Here is a 16082-nt window from a genome sequence, read left to right on the forward strand (position 1 = left end):
TTTGGTATTCAAGTGAGCAAAAATTAGTATTTGAAATAGTGATCCCCTTATTATTATTATATATACGGTTAATATGAAAAAAGTAAAAATAAATAAAGAGTAAATTCTTAAACTCGTGTAATGCCTAGGCAGTAATAAGAATTCTCACGTGCGGGGATCCTGAATTCCTGTTTTCTCCACAAAAGTATACGCAGTCATTCTTTCTCCTTCCCCTCATTCCTCTGGTATCTTCAGCCGGAAACCCTCACACACCAACACACATTAGCTTCATCGAATTCACCGATCGGCCATCACATCTTCACTATGTATAGAACGGCGTCGTCTCGGCTCCGCTCTCTCAAGGTTTGTATCCTGCTCGAACCCTAGCCCGCCCCTCCTTTTTCTCCGCACCGCACGCCGACTGTGTGTTCTCTCTGATTGATATTTGTGTCTTGTATTATGCGTGTATCTATCTTTGTATCTATTCATTAGATCTGATGGCTGTTCGGTGCTCAGTGATGACTCGCGTATTCCAATTTATTTGTGGTTTTTTGTATTTTATATATTGATGGGTTTTAAATATATTGATGAAAAATATCGCTGCTTGTGAAAAAAAATTAGATCTTTATTGTTTAATAGAGTGATGTATGTGTGATATGAATGATTCTTTTTAGCTGTAGTTTCATTCCTTTGTCAATTCGAATGTGTTATTTAAAATGATAAGTTATTATCCAAGTACTAGATTTTCAGCATGGGTAGCAATTAAGAAACGATAGATATATCATCGGACATTTGTCTTTGGGTACACATGGTTCTAAGCGTCGGGTAGCAGTTAAGAAATGACAAGTATCTCATGGCAACATTTTCGTGTGTGGTTTCGATTTTGTTAAAAACAGAGATGCTAAATCTTCGGCTGCCCCTGGAAATTTGGATTTTTTGCTCTTTTAGATAGATATTGTTCCGTTTTTTTTTAAAGTGAAATTGTAACTAGGACCGTGAAATCAGTTCATGAGAGTGATATAGTAGTTCCATGCTTTATGAAATTCTGTGCTAATGGTTTTGTTACAATCTGTCTTAATCATCGTCTTCAGCAATTGTGTTGGACAAGGTACTTGGAAGAGAGTGTTTGCCTTAATATAATTTTTTATCCCCTGACAGGATCGAACAGGCTACAGAGGGTTGACTAGATATGCGAGTACAAGTGTTGTCACAAACAAATCACCAGCAGGTTTTTTCGGCTGGTTGACTGGTGAGAAGTCGTCTTCACTTCCACCACTAGACTTCCCGCTCGAGGGTGTTGAACTTCCAGCTTCGTTGCCAGACTATGTTGAGCCCGGAAAGACGAAGATAACCACTCTTCCGAATGGTGTCAGAATTGCATCCGAGACAGCAGCGGTAGGGAAATGATTTCTTACATTTTATTTTCTTGTAAACATAAACATACAAATAGAAATATTTTTATTGATATTTTCGGTGAACAATGTGGTGATTGATATATATATGCATGTTGATCAGGAGCCTGCAGCTTCAATAGGGCTACATGTTGAGTGTGGCTCAATCTACGAGTCACCATCTTCGTATGGGGTCACACATCTTTTGGAGCGTATGGCCTTCAAAAGTACAACTAACCGAAGCCACTTGCGTATTGTGAGAGAAGTTGAAGCAATCGGTGGGAATGTAAACGCGTCAGCGTCTCGCGAGCATATGACTTACACCTACGACGCACTAAAGACCTATGTTCCTCAAATGGTGGAGCTTCTTATTGACTGTGTTAGAAACCCGGCCTTTTTGGATTGGGAGATTAAGGAACAGGTACAACATATGGTCTTCTTCATCATGAAAGTTTCATGCTCATACTATCTTTTGCTATTTTTCGTGTTGCAATAAGGTTTCGTTTTGCCCTTTTTTAGCTCCAGAAGGTGAGCGCCGAGGTTACTGAAAGCTTGAAAAACCCTGAGCATCTGCTTTTAGAGGCCGTTCATTCAACTGGCTATTCTGGTCCATACGCAAATGGTCTTCTGGCTTCAGAATCTGCACTTAGCGGATTGAACAGCTCTGTTTTGGAGCAGTTTGTTGCTGTGAGTGTCTCATAAATCGTATATGTTTTTGTAGTTTTTTGTTGGTTATGTCTTTAACAAGTTTGGTGACATTTTACTATGGTTCAGGAAAACTACACGGCTCCTCGGATGGTCCTTGCAGCAACAGGTGTTGACCATGATAAACTGTTGGAATATGCGGAACCACTTCTATCTGATCTTCCGAAAGTTTCTCGACCTTTGGAGCCGAAGGCAGTTTATACAGGAGGGGATTTCCGCCGTCAAGGTGATTCAGGGGTATGTATCTGTATCACATAAATTTTTTTATTTCTTTATTATGCCTATTTTGTGATGCCGATTTGCTAACTTCTTCGATAATGTTCTGTTCCCCAATTTGTGATCAGACAACTCACTTCGCTCTTGCCTTTGAACTTCCTGGTGGCTGGAATAAGGAAAAGGATGCTGTTGCATTGACTGTTCTTCAGGTGCGCTCGTCTTTTTTTTTTTTTATTCCTTTTCTTTTAGTTATTAGTTTATTATAAGTTTGTAACTTTTGAAGGAACAAGATTATATCGAACCTTTTTTGCTTAAATATTTACCCCCATCTGGTTTTCGGTTTTTTTTGTTTCTATATACACCATCTTGTATGAAGATGCTGATTGTATTATCTCTTAGATTCTCATGGGAGGAGGTGGATCTTTCTCAGCTGGAGGTCCTGGAAAGGGGATGTACTCGAGATTATGTAAGTTGTATTCGGGATATTGTTAAACTAAATGGGTAACCATACTCATTCATAGCATATTTCTTGACCTTAATTGTGTTTGAATACTTATTCGATTTGATTCACATTCTAAACATCCACAACATCGTACAATTGCTGAACAGATCTTCGTGTCCTGAACGAGAATCCCCAGATTCAGTCTTTTTCTGCTTTCAACAGCATCTACAATCATTCTGGATTATTTGGAATTCAAGCTACCACTGTAAGGACGTCTTTTAAATTTGAACATATTTTAAAGAGCCATGCATAACATTCTTTCGGTCGAATATATTGCAATATCTTTTTGGCTGGATATCGTTTTTTCTTTGTTTAATTGATATGTTTTAGCTGGATCATTATAGAAATTATTGTCTCGGAGTTCGCAATTGTTTCATTTCGAGCTGTTGATATTCTACCAACAAACTGATGCAGTTCCTAATGTTTAGCATCATAGTTTGATGTGCATTTATGAACCCAATGTTGAATGTAAGGGGTTGTACTGAGATGAGTGGGTGTTAGATACCATATAATCTTAGAAATCGGGGTTTTCTGCAAATTCTATAAGATTCCAAGGTGTGTTGTTAGCTGGACGAGCCTAGAGAATACTGGACTTGACCAAGAAACAAAAGAAAAAAACCTTCTGCTATGTGACAATATTGTTCCCCTTTAATGATCTTTGTACTAGAATATCCAAACGTATCCTAACTGGTCTTGAACATGATCCATCAATGTAGCAATGTTAGTTAATTTAACCCTACACGTTTTAGGTTTATATTCTCCTTTATGTTTATGTAAGATGATTCACGGCTTCGGTTAAGTTTAATTTTTGTCAGTTTGTTTCATTGTCAATGTATGAGAACGTTCGTTATGATGTGCTTCAGTGGGTTTCTTTGATCTCTGTGTTACTTGAAAGCAATTTTGTGACATCTCACTATGTCCAACTATATGATTTTTTGTTCTTTTTGGAAATATGAAATAATATTTTGGACATTGACGATTGTTCTAGTCATGTTTTGCCTTCAAAAGTGTATGCTCGATCAAGATACTATATATAGGTTCATCATGAAGGGTCAAACTGATGAATGCTGATTATCATTTGTATGTCTTGGTGTCGTTATCGGTATAACCCGTAAAAAAATAGGAAATCTAATTGCATTCTGCATTTAGGAATTGGTTTTCACCTGCTCACTTTAGAAATGGAACTGACGAAAATGCTTCTTTTCTAATCTAGGGATCCGATTTTGCAATTAAGGCTATTGATATTGCTGTTAAAGAATTAATCGCAGTTGCATCTCCTGGACAAGGTTTTGCCTCTTAACTTCACTAAGTTAATTTTTGTCTTTAATTAAGCTGCTTTCACAGTAAGAGCTATAAGAAAATTCTGCTAAATATGGATGTACTCATCATGCTTGCCTCCTTTGTCTTACAGTTGACCAGGTACAGCTCGATCGTGCAAAAAAGTCAACAAGGTCTGCCATTTTGATGAATTTGGAATCCAGAGTATGCACTTCCGCCACTATAACATATATTCTTGAATTATTGTTCCACAGCTTAAGAAAATTAATGATTTTTTTTTTTCTTCATATGAGTGCTGGTATATTCTATTCACTATTGTGTTATTATTGCAGATGGTTGTAGCAGACGACACTGGTAAACAGATTTTGACGTACGGAGAGAGGTGCGTCTACTACTTCTTATTCCTTACTTCAGACTTTGCATGTTATGGTTACTTGCATAAATTGCTAGGTGACTATGTTTGCTCTCTTTTCAAACCTCTCGAAATTGTGTTGCTTTATTAAAATAGGTTTCCTTCATATTGTTTCGTAGTTCTCATATCTTTGTATTTGTTGGCACGTAAAAAGTAAAACAAATTATGAGCACCACGAGAGAATGAATGCAAGGAAAAAAGAATCCAAGCAGTTGAGAATTAAAGATAAAAGACGCAGACGCAAGGAATGAATGGAAAGTGACAGAAACAAAAAAAGATTTAGGTAGTGAAAGGAGAGTAGCGATAGACTGCAAAGTATTTTTCCGAGTGCTATTGGGTTTATATTTTAAAAAAGGGTAAATTACGGCCACCCCCTTAGGTAAGGTTAAATTACGAAAACACCCCTCATGTTTGGATAATTACAACCACCCGTCACTCAACTATGAATCTTCTTATACGTCCACCCTTGCGGTGTCAAATTTAGTGAAAATCTTCTAGATTATGTTGCATGTTCTCCAACTTGTACCCGTTTTACCCCATTTGAGCTCTACATTTTGAAACAAGATGATCATAAGATGTGTCTTTTTGGCTTGTGCATCAGAAACTGTATTTTTGTACAAAACGAGTACAAACTGGAGAATATTCCATGGAATCTAGAAGATTATGTTGAATTTGACTTCATAAAGGTGGGACGTGTAAGAAGATTCATAGTTGAAGGGTGGTTGTAGTTACCCAAACATGAGGGATGTTTTCGTAATTTGACCTTACCCCAGGGGGTTAGACGTAAATTACCCTTTAAAACAAGAACCATCCACAAGAAGCAGAAAAGTTTATTAAGTGGAAAAGTTATGTGATCGACTTTGAAGGAATTATAATAGGTAGGCTAGTGTAGCAGTAAACATTTGAGGCTTTTCTTATTGACATTACCAACTTAATGGAATTATATTTGATTCTGAAGATCGAGAAAATCCATTTTTCAGTTACTTTGAGAGATATGAAGATATATATGACCTTAGATATATGTATTCAGCTCGGTCATAAAACCTGTTGAAAAAAGGAAACATTAAACCATTCTCTCCCTATCAGTTGACATACTCTCTTGATTTAATGACGGGAGGCTATTATATACCCTGGATTGGTGTACTTGTCCTTTGAATGTGGAAAATAATTTATTCGCCTGAGTTTATTTTGATTCAGCAGAGTTTTCAGTGTTATTATTGCCCTTGTTGAGGCAAATAATAAAATCACTAATTTGTTTTGCATATTTAGGAAACCCGTGGAGCATTTCTTGAAGGCCGTTGATGAAATTACGGCACAAGATATCGCTAAGACTGCGCAAAAGATTATATCTTCTCCCCTCACAATGGCATCTTATGGCGATGGTAACTAATTCTCTCTCTCTCTCTCTCTCTCTCTCTCTCTCTCTCTCTCTCTCTCTCTCTCTCTCTCTCTCTCTCTCTCTCTCTCTCTCTCTCTCTCTCTCTCTCTCTCTCTCTCTCTCTCTCTCTCTCTCTCTCTCTCTCCCTCCCCCTCCCTCTCCCCCTCCCTCTCTCTCTTTCTCTCTCTCCCTCCATATATATATATGTATCCTGTGTTTCTTACTTGCTTCTTGGTTTGCAGTTCTTCATCTGCCAAGCTATGATGCGATTAGCAGAAGGTTCCATTCAAAATGAAGATCTGATCATGAAAAACTTTCCCTGATGTCCTCTATTTTTTGAAATTTGTTGAGCTACTACATCTTTACGACACTTCGTTGAAAATAAGGATATGTTTTAGATGAATAATTGGCACGAAGCGCATAAATGCCTTGCTTCATTTTATGGTTTGTAATTTAACATTTTTGTGGTTTTCAGAGTTTTCATGATCTCTGTAATCTGTCACAATTGTATTTTCAACATTCTGGATGAAATTTGCAAATGTTTTGCCATATGTCAACTTGAGGTAAAAAAAAACTTGACATATTGCTTCGATAGTGTAAAAAAAATCAATTTTAGAGGACCAGTTGTTACCAATTTGATATAATTTAGCTGGAATGAGAGATATATACGTGTATAATATATATATCATTGGTTATAAGGCCGGATTGTAGCTGGACCAGTTCTCTCTCAAATATATCCACCTATTCAACACCTATTTGCAACTAAGGAAAACTTTATTCTAAAATTACTTGTAATTCCTTGAAACTCTAATTTATACATAATTTTATGATTTAAAGTTTAATTTAGCCAAATTTTATCAATTAACCAATTTTGACCCCTAACCCGATTTTGACAGTAATTGTCGGTGACCACCGGTCAGTTGCCGTTGACTCTTTTTTTTTTTTTTTTTTTTTTTTTTTTTTTTTTTTTTGTTTCGATTTTTTTTCCGGCGGTTTCCGACATTGACAATTGGTATTTATTTTTTTTATTTTGATTTTTTTAATGAAAACTCTTTTCAATAATATTACTGTGTCAATATTAAAAATACTGTCTTGACTCTAATTAATATTAATTTTATTATTCCAGACAATAATATTGTTGTTAACACAATCATATTATTGTATTAATTTTCCGAATGCTCGGAAAAATATAAAAATTATATATTTCTGAAGATCATAAATTTCAAGTTAATACGAGTGCCATTCGAAATTTTTCAATTTAAAAAACTGGAAATTTTCGATTCAGTCACCTGCTAAATTGAGAAACATTTCCAATTTAGAAAGCTCTCTAAATCTCCACAGATTCTCTCCATATTTATTCTAATTCATAATTCACAATTACGTATTTCGGATTCATATCGTATTGATATCCAACTATAGTACGATTAACAACTTAATCATAGCTCGTTGTAATCAAGGGTCTCTAGGAAACGGGAAGTGTAACCCTCAGTGGTTCAGTTGTAAGCTAGCCGTGAGCCCATAGCTTATTGTGATTCAAACTCGTTCGTAGAGTTATTATTAAGATGAAACACATTTCAAGTTAATTGCCCAACACATTAAGATTGACCTCTGGTAACTATGCGTCATGATTCCCTATATACAAATAAAGTGTCTGCAAGAACCGTGTGATATAGTTAACGTATAGTACGATCCTTCGATACATATGTCGCGATTGAATTGTGTTAATTTTCCTAGTAATATAATCTATTTGTGTATGACTTAGAGAAACACATTTCCATGATCATCACACAATCAACTCTGGCCAGAGACTCTGTTGAATATAAACTATAAGAACACAGAGGACATCCATGACTAACCAAGCGATCGAACCCCCTACTACAATACACAGACTTCACACTAGTTTTTTATTACACGGACATTGCTCCTTGGAGCGGTCTTCGATGAGACTCAGGGACAAGTCATGATATTGTTTGGTCCTCTAGTGAAGTCACAGTGATGTTTGGGCTCTTAAGAATTAATGGTGTAAAACTATATCATAGAAATCTTTCGATTATTGGGAACCACGTGGAGATTTATAGGATGAGGGAGTTCATTGAACACCATTGAACACGTGGAGATTTATAGTGATGTTTGGTGCTCTTAAGAATTGAGCACCATTTATGTATGTCGATATTACAATACCGATTACTGATGAGATGCAGTACACATACACAAAATGCTAGTCTCAAATGAGAAATGTCGGTATCCTCATTAATGGCGTAACCCGTTGACTATGAACTAATTTAACCGTTACATTACTCTTATTAAATTATCTCATGATTCAACTAGATCATTTAATAGTAAATAGAGTAACTGTAAGTATTATATATATCCACATGCAAGGGACAATAATAGATATAGAATGCCAAAAAGAGTTTTATTATTAATGTGAAATAGATTGTTTAGACAAGTACATGAAAAACCACAACCTCAAGTTGGCTTACTGGTCATATACTCTAACCATTATGTGGACTTGAGCCAATCCAAGCTCGACTCATATTGCCCAATTGATAACCGTACATGTAAGACCGACAATTGAGTTGGGCCTAATTGAAACCCGATGGCTCGGCCCGATTATATTTGATTTGAGCCTACGTTTTAGTGAGTCAGGTCGAGTTTGAGCTATTTTATTAATTCGATTTATTTATGAGCTGAGTTTGAGCCTTCCATGGCTCAACCCAAATAAAGTCCGACCGATTAAGTAAATATTACAACATATCTCTTTTTAGTTCTTTAAGTCTTGTTTCTAAGTTTTTCCAATAAGTTGCAAAGATCGTTTAGGGTTTCTTTGGTTTCAATGGAGGTAATCTTGTTTATCACTTGTTTTTCATAAGATTTTTTTTTAGTCATTAAGTTCTATAGTAATTAGGCCCGATATAAACTTGAAACCTGAAAAAAATACATGAGCTTATACTAATAAGGTCCGATGGTATATGAGTTTGAGTCTATAGTAACGATGTCTGCTGGTATGTGAGTTTGAGCCGACCCAAGCTCGGTTCACGTAAACCGATTGCCAGTACCTACATGTGCACAACTAACAAATATGACAACTAATAAGAAAAGGATGGAGTAAACATTAAATACTTTTTGTTAGTGAAGAAACTACTATTATTGTAAGGAGTCATAATACTACTCGGGGGACTTGTGATAATTTTCTAGTACAAGTTAGTAATTAATTACACTTATTAGTCACCAAAATAAAAATCCATAAATAAATATATAAATAAATTTGATCCAAAAACAAACATTAATTAAAATATCCCACTAGCTTCACTCATATTCATTAATGCTGCAACCTAATTCCCACAAGCTTACAAGCAAACCCAATCAATTACGTAAAAGCTTCACTTTCACAGTTCACTGAAAATAACCCACCACACATGGACAATACTAATTCCCTTCTCCCATTTTTTCTCCTCCACATTTTTATTGCCACCGAAGCCGCACTAATTGTCGGTGGCGGTGTAGGCATCGGCGGCGCCGGCGGCATTGGCGGCGGCGGTGTCTGGATCGGCGGAGGAAGAATCACTCCTTCCGCTTCAGACATGAACAGGGCATACAATGCCCTCCAGGCATGGAAATCCGCCATTACAGACGATCCACTCGGGGTTACAAAATCATGGGTCGGCCCGAATGTATGTTCTTACAGAGGTATATTCTGTTCAGATTCACGGGATTTCATCGGAAACCCCGCCGGCAAAGTTGTCTCCGCCGTAGATCTCAACCACGCCAATCTGCAAGGAACCCTCGTCGGAGAACTCTCCTTCCTCACAGATTTGTCCATTCTCCACCTCAACAGCAACAGGTTCAGCGGCGGCGTGCCGTCGTCCATCAGAGAACTCACTTCCCTCACCGAACTGGACCTCAGCAACAACCGCTTCTCCGGCCCTTTTCCGGCGGCGGTGCTCTACATTCCCAACCTCGTCTACTTAGACATCAGGTACAACTCATTCTCCGGCCAAATCCCGGAAGATCTGTTCAACAGGAAACTCGACGCCATATTTCTCAACAACAACGAATTCTCCGGCGAACTCCCCCAGAATATAGGGAATTCTCCGGCGTCCGTGATAAACCTGGCGAATAATAGAATCACCGGGAATATTCCTTTCAGCTTGGGGTATATGGGGATAAAGGAAATCCTGTTCCTCAACAATCAGCTGACCGGTTGCATACCCGAAGGACTCGGTATGTGGAACGATTTGCAGGTTCTTGATGTGAGTTCGAATTCTCTGATGGGCCACTTGCCGGATTCATTGTCTTGTTTGTCTGGGATTGAGGTTTTGAATTTCGCGCACAACAAGCTGTCCGGGGAGTTGCCGGATTTGGTATGTTCTTTGCGGAGCCTCTTGAATTTGACGGTGGCGGCCAATTTCTTCTCCGGGTTGAGCCAAGATTGTAATAAGCTGTTTTTTCGAAATGTGGGTTTTGATTTCTCGTTTAATTGCATTCCCGGGAAGGAGATGCAGCGGCCGGAGCCGGACTGCTCGGCGGTGCACGGCGGCGGGCTCAGTTGTCTGAGGATTCCGTCGCCGCCGAGGCCCCTTGCCTGCGGGAGGTTGATTGGGGCCCACATTACGGCGAGTTCAGTCCCGTGACGGCGGAAAGCGTGTTTTGTGTTTTGAGGATGCAAAGTGACGACTTTTATGTTAGTGAAAAATAGGGTATGCAGGTATTAATTGGGTGTGTCCCTCTCACTAATGTATTATTGGCTATCTTTTGGATAAGACCTGTCGGATAGTTGTAGTTGAAAATTGACAAATTAAATTATGTACCATATTTTGGTTGTGTTTAGAGAGCCATGTGGAATTGGGTTTTTAATTCCTATTAATGTTTATAAGTCAAAGTTTGGATAATTTAGTGTCTGTACGTGACATTATTGTTTTGAACAGAAATATTAAAAACATTATATAATAGGGGAAATTACTTAGAGGCGACTCAAAAATATTTTCCATAACTATAAGCACAGGCGAATTTTTTCTTATTACTAAAGGTCTCTATGTGCTCCGCCTTTAATGGAATCGCTGACGAAATTAACAGTGACGACAACGCGGTGATTTGCACAATTTAGTTATATTAATAGTAACAAACTTAGTTAATAACTTAATATACAGTGAAGGAAAAACTAAAACAAGAATAAATGATTCCCACTATATATTCACAGTTTAGGTGCACCACTTAGTTATATTAATAAATAATAACTTAGTTAAAATACAATGAAGAAAAAATTAAAACAATAATACATGTTTCTCACACACATACACAACTTACACATACATCGTAGTTACACAACTTAGACAACGAAATTACACAGCTTAGACAACTTATTTGCATAACTTACTTAAATACACTGAAGAAAAAAAAAAATCTCTGGTGCGTATCACTACCAACATTACCATCACCATTACCGAACAATTCTTCATATTTTTTTTCGTTTGATTTTCATGATTATTAGGTTACACCGAAAGATGAATGAGTGTAACCCAAATCGTATGTGTGTGTGTGTGTGTGGTTGCTTATGTCTGATGTGTGATTATGTGTGTGCGCCTGCGAGTGGTTGTGTGGCAGAATTTTTCAATGATGAAAGCAGCGTGAAGTAGGGATAGAGCATGTTTAACAGAGTGCAACGCAGCTTGGAGAGGATCTGATGGAATGTGGAGAGTTTGATGAACACAAGACTTTCAGCAAATTACAAATATTGATCTGTCACAATTAGAGCTTAGAGATATTTAGCAAATTGTCCCTATATAATACTTAATTTTCAGGGGTTTAGTACATAGTCCATTTCCAAAACAAGTCTAGTATGAATTTAATATAGTCAAGTCCAATTAGATGACTTTCCAAAACAAAACTTTGATCGCAACACACTATAACAGACTACCGTGTTCCTTCTTCTTCTTTTTTCCCCCCTTCATTATGGAAAATTTATTACAAACAATTAATGTTTGAACAAACTTGCATTAGAGCAAATTCAGCACTTGGGTTAAAATTTATTACTTCTTATTAAATTATAAACATTAGAGCAAATTCAGCACTTGGGTTAAAATTTATTACTTCTTATTAAATTATAAACAGTGAACGATGTTGTAGTACACTACTTTATCTGACTCACTCCAACAGTGATTGTTTATATTTTAATACATCACTTTAAAACATCACTATTCATTCCAATATATTTTTAAATACATGATTTTACATTTTATTATTATATTTCACATATTTGATGATATAATAAAAAAAATTATTTAAAATAATAATAATTTAAATTTCAATTAAATAATTATATTTGAAGTGTTATATTTCAACGCCCATTTTACAATTGTACTGTGATTTAATTTGATTTTACGAAAATAATTTTGCCATTTCATCTTCTTGGTGTTTCAAATTTGACAAGCCGAATTTATAATATGCCATGTGGCCTATCATATAATAGAGTTACTGGAGCTCTAATTTTCAGTAAAAGTTGTAAAATTTACTGAAATTTAGCATATAGCACAACTACTGGAGTTGCTCGTGAACATTTTAGCAGATAAACTTATGAAATTCTTGTAAGGTTCCGAAGATGGACAGCACGTGATTACGCAACATATAGTTACTACACGTGATTCTACTTATATTCGGATTCCATGTACCATATATGATATATCACAATGGCGAATTGCATGTTGAGCCAAATTTAATTGCATATGTATTTACACTAAAAATAGGTCTATAAAAACACCCATCTACTTAAAAACACCACCCATAGTATAAATATATCAATTTTATCCGATCCATGAAAATCTTAACTTAACAATATTTGCATATTTATCTTGATTTTAAAAAAATGGGGTAATGGCAAATAGGGCCATGACAAGGGCACTTAATTAAAAGAGGGGCATTCAATTTTTTTGTCTTTCAAATAAATTCAACCCATTCAAACTTATTTGCAAATAAGAAAAATCTTTTTATATAGACCAAAATTATCCCCAATTCATTGAAACCCAATTCAACTCCAATTTCATGATTTACACCCCAATTTAGCCCAATTTCATCAATTAACCAATTTTAACCCTAATTTCAATTTTGACCCCAATTTTAACCCCAATTTTAACCCTAATTCTTATCAATTCCACCCATTATGTTCTAACTTCTTTAATATTACACATTGACCCCAGATTTCAACAAATATATCACGTTATCCCCCAAAATTTTTTTTTTCAGAAAATAATTTTTTTTTCTGAAATATTTTTTTTTCTGGCCAGATTCCGGCGTTGATTTGTTTTTTTTTTTTAGAAAACTTTTTTTTTCCTGAAATTTTTTTCCGACCGGTCAACCACCGTTGACCGCCGGTCTCCGGCGTTGACATTTTTTTTTTTTTGAATTTTTGTTTTCATAGAAAAAAATATATTTTAATTAATATTTCAGAAAAAAAAAACATTTCAGAAAAAAAATTATTTTTTGGAAAAAAAAAAGTTTTGGGGGTTAATGTGATATATTTGTTTAAATCCGGAGTCAATGTGTAATATTAAGGAAGTTAGAGCATAATTGGTGGAATTGATAAGAATTATATTATTGATGGTATTTTAGACTAAAGACAAGGGGATGGGTTTAATTGAGAGACTGTTCTTTTTATGGACCAAAATGCATTTAAGTCCCATGTGATGGGCCTTTTTGCCATTCGCCCTAAAAAAATATATATTACATTACCCCCATTTTTACCAATTTTTGACTTTTTCTTTAGAATTTCTTTTTTTTTTCTAATTCTTTTTCCGCCTTTGACCAGTTGACCACCGGTCTCGGGAGTTGATTTTTTTTCCGAATTTTGTTTCCCTAAATTTTTTTGTTCGCTCCGTTGACTGGTAAACACAGCAAACCCTATCACCCAACAACTTCCAGCCGCCATGAAACCCTAACATCCAACATCTTTCGCCGTCAAACCCATTTTGAACCCTAGCCGCCACCAATTTTATAGACATTCATAGTAATTCGTAGACAGGCATAGTCATTCGTACTCATCCATATAACCCGAGATCTGCCACCACCTCCAATTATGAAAATGGATCAACGAATCTGCCCATAATCCTCGAACATTTCTCCTTCTTCCTCTTCGTCACACTCTCCATCTTAACTAGCCTTTCCTCTTCCTCCAAACCCTACATACATCAAATTTCAACCAAAATCAACGCAACCGCCAGAGAAAATCACCGCCGTCGCCATCGACCAAAAGCACTGCCGCCCCCAACAACCAGAACTACTGCCGCCACCAGCAACCAGAACGACCGCCGTCCCTCATCAAGATCCGATCTAAAAAATGCCTATGTGACCAGCCCCATAACAACCTCCAAAACAATATAGCCGTCATAACCATCCCACTATAACTGAGAGAGAGAGAGAGAGAGAGAGAGAGAGAGAGAGAGAGAGAGAGAGAGAGAGAGAGAGAGAGAGAGAGAGAGAGAGAGAGAGAGAGAGAGAGAGAGAGAGAGAGAGAGAGAGAGAGAGAGAGAGAGAGAGAGAGAGAGAGAGAGAGAGAGAGAGAGAGAGAGAGAGAGAGAGAGAGAGAGAGAGAGAGAGAGAGAGAGAGAGAGCGAGCGAGCGAGGAGAGGGAGGGAGGGAGGGAGGGAGGGAGGGAGGGAGGGAGGGAGGGAGGAGAGAGAGAGAGAGAGAGAGAGAGAGAGAGAGAGAGAGAGAGAGAGAGAGAGAGAGAGAGAGAGAGAGAGAGAGAGAGAGAGAGAGAGAGAGAGAGAGAGAGAGAGAGAGAGAGAGAGAGAGAGAGAGAGAGAGAGAGAGAGAGAGAGAGAGAGAGAGAGAGAAATCTGGTTTGGAGAAATGTAAATAGAGGTTATATTTATTATAGTATAAAGGCAAGTTGGAGAAAAAAAAATTAAGGATGTGAATCATTTTATTATTTTAAAATTGGGGTGTATGTAAAAAAAAATAGTATGAGGTTGTCATTTAGTTCTAATTTAGTTTGCTAGGAGAGACCTAAGCATATTAACTCCATATATATATATATATATATATATATATATATATATATATATATATATATATATATATATATTGCAAATAAGCTCATCATGGGCTACTTATTCATAAAGGGGTTCACACAAAAAACTTTAAAAAAAAATCAACACAATGTTCAGAGGTAAAATACTAAAATACCCCATCATATTTTAAAATGCTCCAACTTTATCATTTAATTCAATTTGGCCCCAGATGTCAACAAGTATTCAATTTTGACCCCTAACTCAATTTTGACTATAATTTCGCCCGTCACCGTCGGTCCCCGGCGACGTTGACCTTTTCTTTTCTTTTTTTGAAATTTTGTTTTCTTCAACATTTTTGGCCCGTCTAAACAGTAATATTGTTGTGGTTGACAGTCGATCATATAAACTATATTGCTGTTTAACACATTAATATTATTATATTACTCTCTAGCACAGTAATGTTAACACAACAAAAATCCCTATTTTTGTGTAATAGGGTAATATTAATATGTTTACCGTTCAATAAAGGCAAACATAATAAAAAGCCAAAAGTATTTAAATTTATTTTAGTTCACTAATTGCTTAAAATATATTTTCATTCATTATTGTATAATATATATTACTTTTTAAAATAATTTAATTGTAGTTACTTTTGAATTTTATATGATCCAATAATTATTAGATTGTTATGTTTATTATGTTTTAAATTTGAAAATATAAAATAATTGATGTTGAGGGGTACGTGTTACAAATGGTACTTTAATGGGGTAAGTGTTACATAGGCTAAACTTCAGGGATGTAAAGTGTATTTAACCCTTATTATATCTTATATATAGGGGTGCAAGTTGGAACAAAAATTTCAATTTCCGCCGGTTCCGATGCGAAAAGTTCCAATTTTGGAACAACTTTTTTTTATTCCGACTTCCAAAATTCCGATTTCTGAATTTTTCCGATTTTTTTGGATTGGAATTGGAATTATATAAAATAATTTTGAAATTTCCGATTCCCGATCCGATTTAATTTCTAAATTTTATTCCGAAAAATTCTGATTTGTTAATATATATTATATAATACTTAATTTTCCAAAATATACACCTATAAGTTTTGTTTTAGGATTTTGAGATAATGAATTGTTGTTAGAAGTTTTATTGGATATTATGTTGTGTTTATTTTTATTTATGTTTTTGAACTAAAATTTAGTTATTATTAGTTTTAC

At 36.0% G+C, this 16082-nt stretch overlaps 2 protein-coding genes across 2 annotated transcripts; both read left to right on the forward strand.

Moving 5' to 3' along the window:
• The first annotated feature begins 60 nt into the window (after positions 1-60).
• LOC105969296 (mitochondrial-processing peptidase subunit alpha) lies at positions 61-6418 on the forward strand. The gene is made up of 13 exons (XM_012994040.2): positions 61-342; positions 1138-1374; positions 1495-1791; positions 1890-2057; positions 2145-2312; positions 2420-2500; positions 2691-2757; positions 2901-2998; positions 4007-4079; positions 4205-4275; positions 4404-4453; positions 5753-5865; positions 6104-6418. The coding sequence occupies exons 1-13, from the start codon at positions 304-306 to the stop codon at positions 6154-6156; spliced, it is 1515 nt and encodes a 504-aa protein (XP_012849494.1). The 5' UTR covers positions 61-303; the 3' UTR covers positions 6157-6418.
• A 2676-nt stretch (positions 6419-9094) lies between these two features.
• Positions 9095-10753, forward strand: LOC105969309 (uncharacterized). The gene has a single exon (XM_012994062.2). It carries the CDS (start codon positions 9281-9283, stop codon positions 10493-10495), a length of 1215 nt encoding a protein of 404 aa, XP_012849516.1. The 5' UTR covers positions 9095-9280; the 3' UTR covers positions 10496-10753.
• The last annotated feature ends 5329 nt before the right edge of the window (positions 10754-16082 follow it).

The sequence above is a fragment of the Erythranthe guttata genome, chromosome 10 (genome assembly GCF_056151865.1).
Source record: "Erythranthe guttata isolate IM_541 chromosome 10, IM_541, whole genome shotgun sequence".
Taxonomy (NCBI): domain Eukaryota; kingdom Viridiplantae; phylum Streptophyta; class Magnoliopsida; order Lamiales; family Phrymaceae; genus Erythranthe; species Erythranthe guttata.

Bases quoted from the DNA above. Each gene is read 5' to 3' on its own strand.
- LOC105969309 (XM_012994062.2), top strand. From the start codon at position 9,281: ATGGACAATACTAATTCCCTTCTCCCATTTTTTCTCCTCCACATTTTT.
- LOC105969296 (XM_012994040.2), top strand. From the start codon at position 304: ATGTATAGAACGGCGTCGTCTCGGCTCCGCTCTCTCAAG. The intron at 2,313-2,419 runs GTATGTATCTGT...ATTTGTGATCAG, and splicing joins GCCGTCAAGGTGATTCAGGG to ACAACTCACTTCGCTCTTGC. The intron at 5,866-6,103 runs GTAACTAATTCT...CTTGGTTTGCAG, and splicing joins AATGGCATCTTATGGCGATG to TTCTTCATCTGCCAAGCTAT.